The sequence below is a fragment of the Pseudophryne corroboree genome, chromosome 1 (genome assembly GCF_028390025.1).
Source record: "Pseudophryne corroboree isolate aPseCor3 chromosome 1, aPseCor3.hap2, whole genome shotgun sequence".
NCBI lineage: Eukaryota > Metazoa > Chordata > Amphibia > Anura > Myobatrachidae > Pseudophryne > Pseudophryne corroboree.
This window is the reverse complement of record NC_086444.1, coordinates 1,210,423,774-1,210,439,767: the sequence shown is the minus strand read 5'-3', so window position 1 is coordinate 1,210,439,767 and position 15,994 is coordinate 1,210,423,774. Positions and strand designations below refer to the sequence as shown.

General features: G+C 44.5%; 1 protein-coding gene across 1 annotated transcript; it reads left to right on the top strand.

The window, feature by feature from the left end:
• The first annotated feature begins 8,436 nt into the window (after positions 1 to 8,436).
• Positions 8,437 to 12,656, top strand: LOC134930619 (putative nuclease HARBI1). Its single transcript, XM_063925351.1, has 5 exons — positions 8,437 to 9,330; positions 9,415 to 9,787; positions 10,097 to 10,118; positions 11,422 to 12,030; positions 12,572 to 12,656. The coding sequence occupies exons 1-3, from the start codon at positions 8,586 to 8,588 to the stop codon at positions 10,098 to 10,100; spliced, it is 1,122 nt and encodes a 373-aa protein (XP_063781421.1). The 5' UTR covers positions 8,437 to 8,585; the 3' UTR covers positions 10,101 to 10,118; positions 11,422 to 12,030; positions 12,572 to 12,656.
• Positions 12,657 to 15,994: the final 3,338 nt, after the last annotated feature.

Here is a 15,994-nt window from a genome sequence, read left to right as displayed (position 1 = left end):
GGTCGCTGGATGGCTAAGCTAAGCGACCCAAGTGGCCGACACAAACAGCTGGCCTATCTAGGAGTGGCACTGCAGTGTCAGACAGGATGGCAGATTTAAAAAATAGTCCCCAAACAGCACATGATGCAAAGAAAAAAAGAGGTGCACCAAGGTCGCTGGATGGCTAAGCTAAGCGACCCAAGTGGCCGACACAAACACCTGGCCCATCTAGGAGTGGCACTGCAGTGTCAGACAGGATGGCAGATTTAAAAAATAGTCCCCAAACAGCACATGATGCAAAGAAAAAAAGAGGTGCACCAAGGTCGCTGGAGGGCTAAGCTTAGTGACCCAAGTGGCCGACACAAACACCTGGCCCATCTAGGAGTGGCACTGCAGTTTTCTAGCGAGAGGATGAGTGCTCCCATCCTCATGTGAATCTGAACCACTAGCCATGAACATAGGCCAGGTCCTCAGCCGGTCCTTGCCACTTCATTTCGTAAATGGCATATTGGCAAGTTTACGCTTCTCATCAGACGCTTTTAATTTCGATTTTTGGGTCATTTTACTGAACTTTTGTAGTATACTTGACAACACAGAGGTAGAGCAATGGACTACTGTACCGTACTGCCATATATATATATACTGGTGGTCAGCAAAATTCTGCACTGTCCTCCTACTATATACTGCGCACAACTAAAATGCAGCACAGGTATGGATGCATAGTATACTTGACGACACAGAGGTAGAGCAGTGGACTACTGTACCATACTTCTATATATATACTGGTGGTCAGCAAAATTCTGCACTGTCCTCCTACTATATACTGCACACAACTAAAATGCAGCACAGGTATGGATGCATAGTATACTTGATGACACAGAGGTAGAGCAGTGGACTACTGTACCGTACTGCTATATATATATATATACTGGTGGTCAGGAAAATTCTGCACTGTCCTCCTGCTATATACTGCGCACAACTAAAATGCAGCACAGGTATGGATGCATAGTATACTTGACAACACAGAGGTAGAGCAGTGGACTACTGTACCGTACCTCTATATATATACTGGTGGTCAGCAAAATTCTGCACTGTCCTCCTACTATATACTGCGCACAACTAAAATGCAGCACAGGTATGGATGCATAATATACTTGATGACACAGAGGTAGAGCAGTGGACTACTGTACCGTACTGCTATATATATACTGGTGGTCAGCAAAATTCTGCACTGTCCTCCTACTATATGCTGCGCACAACTAAAATGCAGCACAGGTATGGATGCATAGTATACTTGACGACACAGAGGTAGAGCAGTGGACTACTGTACCGTACTGCCATATATATATATACTGGTGGTCAGCAAAATTCTGCACTGTCCTCCTACTATATACTGCGCACAACTAAAATGCAGCACAGGTATGGATGCATAGTATACTTGACGACACAGATGTAGAGCAGTGGACTACTGTACCGTACTGCTATATATATACTGGTGGTCAGCAAAATTCTGCACTGTCCTCCTACTATATACTGTGCACAACTAAAATGCAGCACAGGTATGGATGCATAGTATACTTAACGACACAGAGGTAGAGCAATGGACTACTGTACCGTACTGCTATATATATATATACTGGTGGTCAGCAAAATTCTGCACTGTCCTCCTACTATATACTGTGCACAACTAAAATGCAGCACAGGTATGGATGCATAGTATATTTGATGACACAGAGGTAGAGCAGTGGACTACTGTACCGTACTGCTATATATATACTGGTGGTCAGCAAAATTCTGCACTGTCCTCCTACTATATACTGCGCACAACTAAAATGCAGCACAGGTATGGATGCATAGTATACTTGACGACACAGAGGTAGAGCAATGGACTACTGTACCGTACTGCTATATATATACTGGTGGTCACAGCAAAATTCTGCACTGTCCTCCTACTATATACTGCAATGCAGCACAGATATGGAGCGTTTTTCAGGCAGAAAACGTAGATATTTTCAGCACACTGAGCACAGATATTTGCAAGCACACTGAGCGAAGATATTTGCAGCACACTGAGCACAGATATTTGCAGCACACTGAACACAGAAACTGAGAGAAAGCAGCCACGTCCTCTCGCTATCATCTCCAAAGCACGAGTGAAAATGGCAGCGATGCGCGGCTCCTTAAATAGAATACGAATCTCGCGAGAATCCGACAGCGGGATGATGACGTTCGGGCGCGCTCGGGTTAACCGAGCAAGGCAGGAAGATTCGAGTCTGCCTCGGATCTGTGTAAAATGGGTGAAGTTCGGGGGGGTTCGGATCCCAAGGAACCAAACCCGCTCATCACTAGTTTTCACAGAGCAGGATTAGCAATGGGACTGATGGAGCTGCTGCTCCAGCTCCACACCCCAAAATAGTCCTACTGCATCTGCAGCAACACACCCTCCATCACTTTACACATAAATATTGATATAAATTTGAAAAGAGGGCGTGGCCACGGGGACACCGCGTGGCCACGCCCCCTTTCCTATACTTTCAATGGAAGCTTGGAGAGTCAAAAATCGGTATAGACCATAAAAAAAGGAACTGTACCTGCCAAAAAGGTGCAGCTGGAGGGGAAACACATCCTTTTACTGCAGCGTCCTATGTCCTGCTGCCAGTCCGCCTGCCCCCTCCGCCATCAACAATCCCCACTCCCTAGCCGCGGCGCAGGTGGAATAAAAGCTGCTGCGGGCACCGGCATAGATGTGTATGAAAGGACGCAGCGGAAGGCTTTCATAGCCCTCCCTGCGCCGCATACTCTCTGAGCCCCGGAGCCTCCTCAGCGTGTGATGTCACAGAAGTGCCTCTCCGCCATTGCCGCACCCAGATCCCCAGAGGCCCTGACTCCGCAACACAGCACCTGGGCTGCCGGCCTGGAAGCCCCGAGATGGCTAATGTAACGGATAGAGTGAGTGATATCGCGGAGGGTAATGTCTGGACGCTGAATCAATGTAAAAGGTGACAGTGCAGCGCAGTGCAGTGGGTGTGCAGTCAGGGCTGGTGCTAGAGTGTTCGGCGCCCCCCTGCAAACTATAAATTTGCACCCTCACATACTTTACAAAGGCACAGCGCACATAATACCCCCTGTTGTAGAGACACTTACACATGTAACGCCCCCTGTACCAGAGACGCTTACACACGTAACGCCCCCTGTACCAGTGCTGCTTACACACGTAACGCCCCCTGTACCAGTGCCGCTTACACACGTAACGCCCCCTGTACCAGTGCCGCTTACACACGTAACGCCCCCTGTACCAGTGCCGCTTACACACGTAACGCCCCCTGTACCAGTGCCGCTTACACACGTAACGCCCCCTGTACCAGTGCCGCTTACACACGTAACGCCCCCCTGTACCAGTGCCGCTTACACACGTAACGCCCCCTGTACCAGTGCCGCTTACACATGTAACGCCCCCTGTACCAGTGCCGCTTACACACGTAATGCCCCCTGTACCAGTGCCGCTTACACACGTAATGCCCCCTGTACCAGTGCCGCTTACACACGTAACGCCACCTGTACCAGTGACGCTTACAGAAGAAACACCCCCTGTACCAGTGACGCTTACACACGTAATGCCTCCTGTACCAGTGCCGCTTACACACGTAACGCCCCCCTGTACCAGTGCCGCTTACACACGTAATGCCCCCTGTACCAGTGCCGTTTACACACATATCGCCCCCTGTACCAGTGCCGCTTACACACATATCGCCCCCTGTCAGTGGCGTAAGTTTGTCCCAGTTGCCTGGAGGCAAGGAAAAATATTGGTGCCCCCCCCTATATATATATATATATATATATACATATATACACACACACACACATTTGCTCCTGCATAGCAAGCCTGCAGATTCTAACTATATGAAGCTACTACAAAACCCTTGCAATTAGGCAGATCTTTGTGGGGGTCCAGCCACACACTACATAGATCTGCTCAGTCACTCACAATGCTGATTATTTCTCTGACAACTAATTTGCAAGTGTCATATCCAGGATTAGAACCCACAACCTATTACACTGGAAGCATGCACCTTACTGGTGGAGATATCTGCTCTTGCATAGGAAGTATGAGAATTCTAACTATATGAAGTTACTTGTAATTGTCAGAGAAATAACTTCATATAGGCCCTCATTCCGAGTTGATCGCTAAGAGTCATCGCATCGCAAATGTCCGAAATGTAAGTATCTGCGCATGCGCAAATGCGTGATTACGCATGCGCGACGACATACGTACGACAACTGTGCAAAATTACTTTGGAAAAAAAAAGCCGTAACTGCCAAACGAAAACGAGGAGTGGCGTGGGCGTGGCGGAGGCGAGACTTCGCAATGCTCCGACATGGGCGTGAAAGTGGGCGTACTGTGTGGGAGTATGCAACTAGCATTGGGCGTTGTTTTCGCAAATAAACATTGTCGCTGTTAAAACTAACATAGGAAACCGTAGCACCATTCACGCAGCAGCAGAGTAGGTCTGCAGTTACTCTACATTTGCGAAGTACTGGTACAAGTGTGTATGCAGTAATTAGCAGTTAATTGGAGAGCACATTCATCTGATGTCCAATTACTTGTTAATTACTGAGCACATGAAAGTTACCAACCACCAATTGACTGAACACACATTACATGTTTATTCTACTCACATATTAATCTCACACACTGTCAAATAAGGTTGTTATTTGTGTTTACCTTGGTGTGTAAGCATTTTGTTGAAATGTTTTAATGTGTGTTAGACTACTAAATACAAACAAGTTACATTTTTAGATAAAGTTATAGAATTCTGCTACATTCTTATCAATTAACCAACACCCACATAATGCAGCATACACTATGATTTAGTTTTATAAGTCACACTAATATATGTTTATAATATCTGTCAATGTTTTCAATGATGTCATGTTGACCAAAGATATTTAATCAAGTTGTCGTGTCTGTTTTATTAATATGGACATTAAAGTGTGGTGCAAAGCATACCTTTTTTTTTAAATTATTTAGAATTTTAAGGAGAATTAGCAGATTGGTCACCAAGTGTCTATATGTTGACCTAATCTTTTGTTAACTAAGATTTTGCTAATGCATTACCTTCAAGAAATTGCACACATTTGTAATATGTTTTTTTTATTACGGGAAGAATATTACACAACATTTAAACATGGCTCCACATGAGTCTCACAGGCAGAGATAGACCAAGCACCAAGCAGATGGCACTGACAATAATTAGATAGCAGAACTCAGTACTCTGCAAATTTCTGCTTCTGACAAAAGTATCTTTTAAATGCATAAATTAAACATATTACACACCCTGCCACACACAAATTTGATACCAAATGAAAAAGAATTAGTATCCACCACACAAACACAACAATACACAGCACACTAGTGAGAGGAAGATGGCTCTGTTGTTTGTTAAAAGAAACTCACAGGCTACAATTCCTCCAAACAGAAAAAAGACATTTCACTAAGAGGGAGTGATCCATTCTGGCCACACAAGCCAACTCCAAAATAACATAGAGGCAACTACAAAAACATGGGTGCTGCCCATCTGGAGAGACATCACTTTCTTCTTTTTCTCCCCGCCTGAGGCTGATCTTCTTTGCTTGGTCTGCGGAGTGACCTTCGTTGGGCCTGCCCAGTGGCCTGTTCTTCCTGGGCAGGGGCAGGGGAGGGAGCCGATGTGGTTGGCTCTCTGCCACTGTGGGCAAGGGAGACAGCGATGGCCTGGAGCCCTTGCAAGATGTTATTTGCAAGGGTTTGGTTTGAGGAGGCCAGTTGTTCTTGGGCCTGCCTGATCTCTGCCAGACCTTGGCAGAGTTGAGCAACACCTTGCTCAACACAGGTTCGGATCTCAGTGAGCCGGACAGCTATCTGGCTTACCTCCCGGATGACCCCGTCTTGAAATGTGTTTAGGCTCTCACCATACCTAGCAATTTCAAGCAGGATCTCCGGGATAGCAGAGGGTTGGGTGGGGGGGCCAGTAGGAACCTGCATAGGTGGGTTTTGTTGGCCCACACTGCCAGACCCACTAGGTCCCTCCACCTCAGCCTCAACCACATAACCGGCCTGTGACTCAAACTGTTCACCCCCCTGTGCTGTGTTTTGTGCCAAGCAAATAGAAGAATGTGTGGGGAAAAAGTTGGAGTATAAATTAGTAAAAGATTCTAAATACAGTTCAAATTACAGACAAATAAATGTGTAAACTTACCTTCCAAGTCATGTCCCGTCAGAATCTCAGGCAGGTCCGTGTCCATATGAGACACCCCTTGGCCCTCCTCATAACTGACACAGTCCATCGCCATCTCCTCCAAGTCAGTATACTCCACAGCGACAGGTGGTCCACCCCCTGTAGCCCTTGAGGCATTCCACTCCGCAGCCCTCTTTGCCTTCAGGCGGGATTTGAAGTCAGCCCACCTACATATGTATTGTGAAAGAGGGACAAAGTTGAGTATTATTATTGGTTGTAGAAAATATATAGCACACATGTTCTGCTTGTGTTTGCTAGACAGAACATGATATGTAACTATATTTTTTGATCAACTTAGCACAGAAAATGGATTGTCAAGATGCACTTACCGTCGTCTCACTTCCTGTGATGTTCTGACGACAGAGCCAACTTCATTCACAGATTTTGTGATGTCTCTCCATATGCGTTCTTTTGAAGCAGCACCCATGTTTTTTGGCCCTCTATGTATTTTGGCCATGGCCTGCGTGACCAAGACACGCAACTCCCTCTTAGTGAATGCAGGCTGTCTTTTTTTCCGTCTGGAGGTAGCCTGTGAGGTTTCTTCTTGTTGTTCATCTCCATCTTCCTCCTCACTAGCAGCTTCTGTCTGCTGTGTTTGTGTGGCTAAAGTCAATTCTCCCTCAGTTGGCTCACTATGTGTGTGTGGCAGGGTATCCACACTCAATTGTTGAGGTTCAGAAGCAGAAATTTGCAGAGTACTAGGTCCTGCCTCCACATCCGCAGAGGCGGATTCTAACAAGCGCCTTTGCCACTCTAAGCGTTGTTTCTGCAATGCCATCTGCTGCTCTGCAATGCGGTCTAGCTCTGCTGCGATTTGCTCACGAGAAGCCATGTTTGTGATGACGTGTACGCCGAGGTGTGTGCGCTTATATACCTACGTGCGAATAGTTAATTCACACAGGTGTACACTATTAATCTGGTGAATGATTGCACTGCTTATTTAAGGGCCGAGTTTGCACGCTGTGAGTGTAGGTAGTTTGGAGTTTCATTTGTTTGTTGGCTTGTGCGTGAAGGTGCTAGTGGAATTTGCAGAGTGAGTAATTGTCAAGCATACCTTTGTCCTTTCGTTTGCGTTTGGAATATAGACAGTGTTGCATTGTTTATGCAATTTTTCGTTTGTGAGTATTGTGGAAATGTTATTGTTAATTTTTGGAAGTCAAAGTGTTTTATTAATGTTTTTTTGTTTAATTATTTAATCCCATATATATTTGGCAAGTCCATTTGTGAAAATAAACATGTGCTTATTATTTGTGACTATCATTTGTGTTCTCTTGTAGGTGCTTGTTTTTGGGTCATATAACCCTTTGATATTTATTTGGATTGGTGTGCTAGGGAACACCAAGTTTTCCTTTCTTTTGGAGCAGGTAAGTGTCCTTGGCCTGTATTGGTGGCTGTTTGTTTTAATGTTCTGTATGTTATTTGTGACTATCATTTGTGTTCTCTTGTAGGTGCTTGTTTTTGGGTCATATAACCCTTTGATATTTATTTGGATTGGTGTGCTAGGGAACACCAAGTTTGCCTTTCTTTTGGAGCAGGTAAGTGTCCTTGGCCTGTATTGGTGGCTGTTTGTTTTAATGTTCTGTATGTTATTTGTGACTATCATTTGTGTTCTCTTGTAGGTGCTTGTTTTTGGGTCATATAACCCTTTGATATTTATTTGGATTGGTGTGCTTGGGAACACCAAGTTTGCCTATCTTTTGGAGCAGGTAAGTGTCCTTGGCCTGTATTGGTGGCTGTTTGTTTTAATGTTCTGTATGTTATTTGTGACTATCATTTGTGTTCTCTTGTAGGTGCTTGTTTTTGGGTCATATAACCCTTTGATATTTATTTGGATTGGTGTGCTAGGGAACACCAAGTTTGCCTTTCTTTTGGAGCAGGTAAGTGTCCTTGGCCTGTGTTGGTGCCTGTTTGTGTTTTGTAAAATATTTTTTTTTTTTTTTTTTTTGCCTTTTGGCTAAACCAATTTTTTTTTTACCAGGATTGATCTGCAAAGTAGTGTTTGTCTTTCCTGGTCTAGCTACTAAATGCCTATTATTTTTTGTTTGTGGTTTTTTATTGGTGTTAGTGAAGTTTTGTATGCAGAGAAATGTACCCATAAATTTTTTTTGGAAATTGTAAAAATAACATATGTATTTTTAATTAAATTTGTTCTTTATTTGTTATTTGCCAAATTTTTTTACATTTTGGACATGAATTCAACACAGAAAAAATGTACGCTCCTGCAGTAAGTTGACACCACATTTGTCAAACCATTTTATTGTAGTATATTTGTCAAACTTTAGTTTTGTATTCTTCATCTTTGTTTTTTTTTTTTTTTTTTTAAAGTGTGTGATGTCAATATATATTGCAGCAGAAGCCCTACCTCCCCAACCCACGCCAGCACTCCCACCCCAACCGCAAGCCCCACAACCACAGCCGGCTCCTCATCAACCAAGGCAACGGAGGCGTGCTAGGCCACCAATTTTCCGAACCCGTGTCCTACTTTTTGGGATGCCAGATGATGTGGTGGTGCGTAGATACCGGCTGCCACCACATCTAATCCTAGACACTCTCTCCATAATAGAGAGTGATCTGGAGTCTGAAATTCGGTATCCTACAGCAATACCACCATTGACACAATTCCTTGCAGTGTTACATTTTTTGGCTACAGCCTCATATCAGCATGTTGTGGGAGACCTGGTTGGCATGTCGCAGGGCCAGTTCAGTAAGGTCCTGCGGCGTGTCTGCCAGGCTTTCCTAAAGCGGGTGAAGCAGTTCATTGATATGCCTTTGGATGTTGGTGCCCTAGATGTGGTGAAGCGGCAATTTGCGGAAGGTGGTAGTCGCTTCCCACATGTTATTGGGGTTGTGGATGGCACACATGTTGCTATTCAGCCACCAAGACATAATGAAGAAATTTTTAGAAACAGGAAACTGTTTCATTCTCTGAATGTAATGGTTGTTTGTGGGCCATCCCTCCAGATCCTTTCCCTGAATGCAAAGTTTACTGGAAGTTCCCATGATGCATATGTCATTAGACAATCAGGGATATGGCAGAGATTAAGATCAAGTCAACGAGCAGACATGTGGTTATTGGGTGAGTTTTTGCTTTAATTTTTGAAACAAACAAAAATAACTTGACAAATATACTATTTTGAAATATTGGATTATCTACCAACAGGAGACCGTGGATATCCTTGCACCCCCTGGCTCATGACTCCTTACCGTAATCCCAGGCCAGGACCACAGATGGCATTTAACTCCGCGCTTACTGCCACTAGGCAGCTGGTGGAGCGCACAATTGGTGTCCTTAAAGGGCGGTTTCGTGTGCTCCACCGCACTGGTGGCGACATCATGTATTCGCCGGAGATGGCAAGTAAAATAGTGGTCCTGTGCGCAATACTACATAATATCGCGGTAAGGAGTAGTGTAGAGCTTCCTCAGGCAGAGGAATTGCCTGATGAGGAGCCAGGGGTTGGTCCACGCTTCGGTGGGGGGAGTGTGACACGGAGGGGGAGCCAAGTGAGGGCAAGAATTGTTGCAGAATATTTCAGGTATAGTGTTTTTATATTTTATATTTGCAGAAATAATACAACACAGTATGCTTATGTTTTTTAAACCATGATTGCATTTTGTATGATCTTGTAAAGTGATTGGGTAAGGCTTTTGTTGTGTTGGAATGGGTAATTGTTTTTTTTATCCAAAACCAAAAACACGTTAAGCTTACAATGTTTTTTTAGAAATTTAAATACTGTAATGTTAATAAATAGTGTCCTTATTTATTTTATATCCTCAAATCCTGATTCTGTAACCAAACACACAAACAAATGATACTCAATGTTTCACACTTTGTGACTGTCCAGCTGAATGATCACACGAACTGTGGTGAGTACACAGATATGTATAGTAATTTTATCTAAAGTCTGTGTCTCTGTGTGTGTTTTGTTTTCTTAAATTTGTGTTCAAAACATTTTCGCTTCTGCTAATGCGAATTTCCGCTCGTGCCAAATAACACTCTGCTCTTCACAGCATTGCTTAGAGCAATAAAGTTATTAGAAATGACAACATAGATTTTTGACCAATCACATGCTAACAGACACTATAAATATATGCCCAAATAAGGAAAACGCCATTGCCATGATGCGTGCAGCACCGTTCACCAGGCGGGAGCTCCGCGTGCTGGTTGCGGTGATGGACCGCCGCGTAGGCCGCGTTGGGCGCTTCATCCCCAATCGGGTGAAGCGCGAGGCCTACGCGGAGGTCCGCCGCCTGCTGCGGACTCGCGTCCGCAGCAGGCGGACAATCATCCAGCTAGAAAGGAGGTGGAGTGATCTCCGTAGGAGGACTCCAGATTTGTTGGCGGAGATCCGCCAGCAAATTCGGGCTCTGCATACACGAAGTAAGTTACCTTACCGTATGTTTTGGTTAAAAATTGTGCTACTGTGTTTTTTTCCAAGTTTAGGGCTTCCGGAATTTATGGTTCAATTGTTCAATACAATGTGCACTGCAGGGGAAGCATATGTAACATGTGCAGAGAGAGTAATTTTGGGGTGGGGTATGTTAAATCTGCATATAAATTTGCATTGTTAAAATAAAGCAGCATGTATTTACCCTGCCCATAATTACTCAAACCAACAAAATCTAACTCTCTCTGCACATGTTATATCTGCCACCCCTGCAGTGCACATGCTTTTGGACAATTGCAAACGAAATTCCTGCTGTAATCCCCTTGGAATTTCAATCATTTTACAGTAAATGGTAGGCTAATTGCAACCTGCTGTGTCCTTTTTTGGAAATTATGACACTGTGTGTGGTTAGGGAAAACAGTACTGACTGTAGCAAAGTAACACCAAACAAGTGCATGTTTCAAAAAAATAAGAAGCAGGCAGGAAAAAGAACCAAAAAACTTGATCAGTGCTGGCTATATAATAAGGTTCCTGGAATAGTAATCTGGTGATGTTGCCTAGACCAATCACTATGACTCAATTGACTAGATGAAGGAATGAGCTTCAAAGTAAAAATTTGGACTCATTTTGTTTGCTGTGGCCAACATGAAGAGGATCTTAACATGTTTGCTTTGCTATTAAAAAAAAAAAAACATTTAACATTGAACAGAACATTGAGAAAAGAAATTGATTACTAAGTAATTTCTCATGTTTACAAAATTTGTACACAATTATCATTCTAGGACAACAACAACGGCAAAACTCACCACCCCCTTCCCCTTCCCACTCCCCCTCACCTTCACACTCCCCCTCCCCTTCTCACTCCCCCTCCCCTTCTCACTCCCCCTCCCCTTCTCACTCCCCCTCCCCTTCACAGTCCCCCTCAGCTTCCCAGTCCACCTCATCTTCCCAGTCCACCTCAGCTTCCCAGGCCCCATCAGCTTCCCTGGCCCACTCCACTTTCCATTCCCCTTCTCACCACACCTCTCCATCTCTTTCTGGGACCCCTTCTCCTCCTTCCCATACCCCTTCTCCTTCTAATTCTACATCCCAATCTGAACCCCCCACACCCTCTATTGCCTTAACTTTCTCTCCGCCCCCCTCGCCCTCTCAATCAGACCCCCCCTCTGAAATTGGCAACCAAATCCAGCCTCCTTCCCCCATCCAGCCTCCTGCCCCAATCCCTCCTCCTTCCCCAATCCCTCCTCCTTCCCCAATCCCTCCTCCTTCCCCAATCCCTCCTCCTTCCCCCATCCAGCCACCTTCCCCCATCCAGCCAACATCCCCACCCAGTGAATGGGCAGAGGAAGCCCCTGCAGACCGGTCCGGGAGTCTTGAGGTTGCCGTGGAAAGTAAGTTTTGTTTTATAATGAAAAAAATGATTACCCACTTACACTTACAATGTCAAAACATGCAGTGTTGTACTGTTAGAATTCTTGGACCCTGGACAAATATTTGAAAATTTCATCATGGTGTACATGTTGCCTTGACATATTTGTGAGTGTCATTATATGTACAGTGTGTATGTGTGCAATGTTTTGTGTGTCCACTCTAGGTTGACACTCATTAGGTAGCCAGGGTTGCCAGGAGAACAGGGTTTATATGTGTTAGTTTTTCTGGTAAACAGTTAGACCTGAGTGGAGTTTAGTATGTTGTTTGCCTTTTACACTTGGGCCTGTGTAGTCTGAATATTTACACTTACAAATCACATGCTTCACTTTGTTATGCAGCCTAATGACACACTGTTTTTTTGTGTGAAAGTTACATTCTCAAAATTACTAATTGTTCTACTCAAACCTGTTTGCACTTATTTAGTAAGTGTGCTTTGCGCCTTGCTTGGATAATAATTAATGTAATTAAGTTATTAATGTTTGTGTTGCATCTTAATTTCAGATGTTGCAGTTGGAGATCCTACAAGTTTATCCGGGATTCTTTACACCATGCGCCTACACCTGCAAGGAATAATGACTTGTGTTGACCAATTGCAAAAATTTGCTTGATTTTGATTATTTGTTTTAAAAATAAAAAAAATATTAACCAAAAAAAAATAAAAAAGTTGATTAAAGTTAACCGGGTGTTGTGTTTATTAATGCAAAAAAGGATCAGCAGATTGGCAGGCAGAATTTGTTTGCCAAAAAAATTACACACATCTAACGTTACATTTTTAACAAAAAATACAGGAGATTATTGTGTTAAGAAACATGTAAAAACCTTCATTCACAAACAACACCTTTTTAAAAAAAAAAAAAGTGAAAAAAAAAACAAACTATTTTACACTTTTACATGTTGATGGGCAATTATGGCAACAAAGTGTTAATCTGGTTTTTTTTACAGACTTAATTGTTTAGGAACATTATCAATCATTACACTAATTGGGTTCGTAATTGAAAAGGGCTTGTGGACTTTAAAAGGAAAGGTGTAATTTCACTTAATAGCCAAAAAAAACTTTTTGGTGCGTTTTACCTTAAAAGTGTGCAATTTTATGGTAAAATGTGTAAATCTACTCAAACTTAGTATTTTTACGATTAAATATGTGTTATTGCGATGGTTTCGCAATGCTGCGATGGTTTCGCATTACTGCGATGTCATTTGGCGTACGCCCACTTTGTGTAATACTGCGTGCGAATTTGCTAAAATACGTTGAGGGCGGAGGTTCGCAAATTTACTACATTAACGCAACTTTGCGAATATGTTGTGCGACCGAAAAACTTAGCGATCAACTCGGAATGAGGGCCATAGTTAGAATTCTCATGCTTCCTTTATAGGAGCAAATAGCTTCATCAGTAAATTGTCTGCTTCCACATTATGTATAATAAAGAGGGTGTGATTTGTAAGGTGTAGTGTCTACTCGGCTACAGAAGAGGTACCGGCTGCTGTCAATTAACTTCATTGATTAATGTCGCTGAACACATGGAACAGGAGGAGAGGTGCCCCCCTTGAAAGCAGGAGCCCGGCGGCAGCTGACTCCGTTGTCTCCCAGAGTTCTGCCTCTGCCCCCTGTATCAGTGCCGCTTACACAAGTAACGCCCCCTCTACCAGTGCCGCTTACACATGTAACGCCCCCTCTACCAGTGCCGCTTACACACGTAATGCCCCTGTACCAGTGCTGCTTACACACGTAATGCCCCTGTACCAGTGCCGCTTACACACGTAACGCCCCCTCTACCAGTGCCGCTTACACATGTAACGCCCCCTCTACCAGTGCCGCTTACACACGTAATGCCCCTGTACCAGTGCTGCTTACACACGTAATGCCCCTGTACCAGTGCCACTTACACACGTAATGCCCCCTCAACCCGTGCCGCTTACACACGTAATGCCCCCTCAGCCAGTGCCGCTTACACACGTAATGCCCCCTCAACCAGTGCCGCTTACACACGTAATGCCCCCTCAACCAGTGCCGCTTACACACGTAATGCCCCCTCAACCAGTGCCGCTTACACACGTAACGCCTACTGTACCAGTGACGCTTACACACATTATGCCGCAGTCACACATACACACACAACAGACACACATATATATATATATATTTAAAAGAAAGGGGGGGAGGGGGAGTAGCGACCAATGGTGTCTTAAAAACTCACAATAAAAGGTATAGAATATAAGAACAATTTATTCACATAAAATAGGGTATTCACATAAAATTTGTTGCATAAAAATAACAGGTCTCTTTAAAAAATGGGATAAAAACAATTTACACAGTTCTACGTATATTACCAGTTAAAAGAACAAATAAAAGAATTATAACTTAACTGGATGTAGGTCACTGTCAGGTTGCCCAACGCGTTTCGTCACACAGACTTCATCAAGGGGTATCCCTTGATGAAGTCTGTGTGACGAAACGCGTTGGGCAACCTGACAGTGACCTACATCCAGTTAAGTTATAATTCTTTTATTTGTTCTTTTAACTGGTAATATACGTAGAACTGTGTAAATTGTTTTTATCCCATTTTTTAAAGAGACCTGTTATTTTTATGCAACAAATTTTATGTGAATACCCTATTTTATGTGAATAAATTGTTCTTATATTCTATACCTTTTATTGTGAGTTTTTAAGACACCATTGGTCGCTACTCCCCCCCCCCCCCCTTTCTTTTAAATCCTTGTACATTGCAGGGAATTACCATCCTTGTATAGGGGCCAGCTGACACCCTTTTGAATTTTTAGGGAGTGTCTATTTTTAACTTCACATGTTTTATATTTTCTATTTTAATAATTGTTAAACACAAGTGGCGCAATAACTCCCCCATTTCCATATATATATATATATATATATATATATATACAGACACATACATACTGTACATACATTACACACATACACAGTCACACATATATACAGTATACACAGACTGCATATACACACACACACTCACTCTCTTTCCAGACACTTACCTAATGAAGTCTGGCTGGCCGAAGCTGTAGCAGCTCATCCTCCTGCTGCAGCATGGTCCCATCTAGCGCCGCCCCTTATTCCCATCTAGCTCCGCCCCCTTTGGCTCCCGACCGGCCACTGAATGTCACACAGGGGAGCAGGGGGAGAGAGGAGGCTTTGTGCTGCCGGCACCAAGGGTGAGAGGAGGTTTTGTGCTCAGGCGCCGCTGCATGTGTGACAGCAGCCGGCAGCAGCAGCAGGGATAGCAGCAGCAGCTCAGCACAGGGATGCAGAGCAGGGAGAACGCCTCTCCTTCCTGCCGCCTCCCTGAACTGCATCCCTTTGCTGAGCGGCTAGCGCCGACACCGACACTGCACAGCACTCTCACCTTTACACTCTCACCTTTTACATTGATTCAGCCAGTCACTCAGTTCTGCCAGCCAGTCACTATTGTTAGCACCAGTGTCCCAACGCGCCGCATTACAGGGAAGTAGACGCACTAAATAAACTACAGCTCCCAGCAGCCCTTAGCGTTGAAGCATTCCGGCCCTTAGGGCTGCTGGAAGCTGTAGTTTATTGAGTGCATCTTCTTCCTTGTAATGCGGCGCGTTGGGACACCGGCGCTAACAATAGTGACTGGCTGCTGTGCGAGTCTCTGGGAGAGCCACTGCCAAAGGGAGGACAGCAGCTTAGCTGCTGACAGGAGGAGAAGTAGGATAAGCATTACCTGCCCCTCCCCCACTCACAGTACCTCCGGTTCCCATCCGCAGCACCCCCACACACCCCCTCCAGCACCCGTGGTAGCTCCAGACCCCTCCCCCACCCGCAGCAACCCCGCACCACCAAATTTGCCCCTCCCCCACCCGGGGCTCCCCCGCAACTGCTCCTCCCCACCCGCGGTGGCTCCGGACCCCCACCTTTGGCACCACCGCACCAGT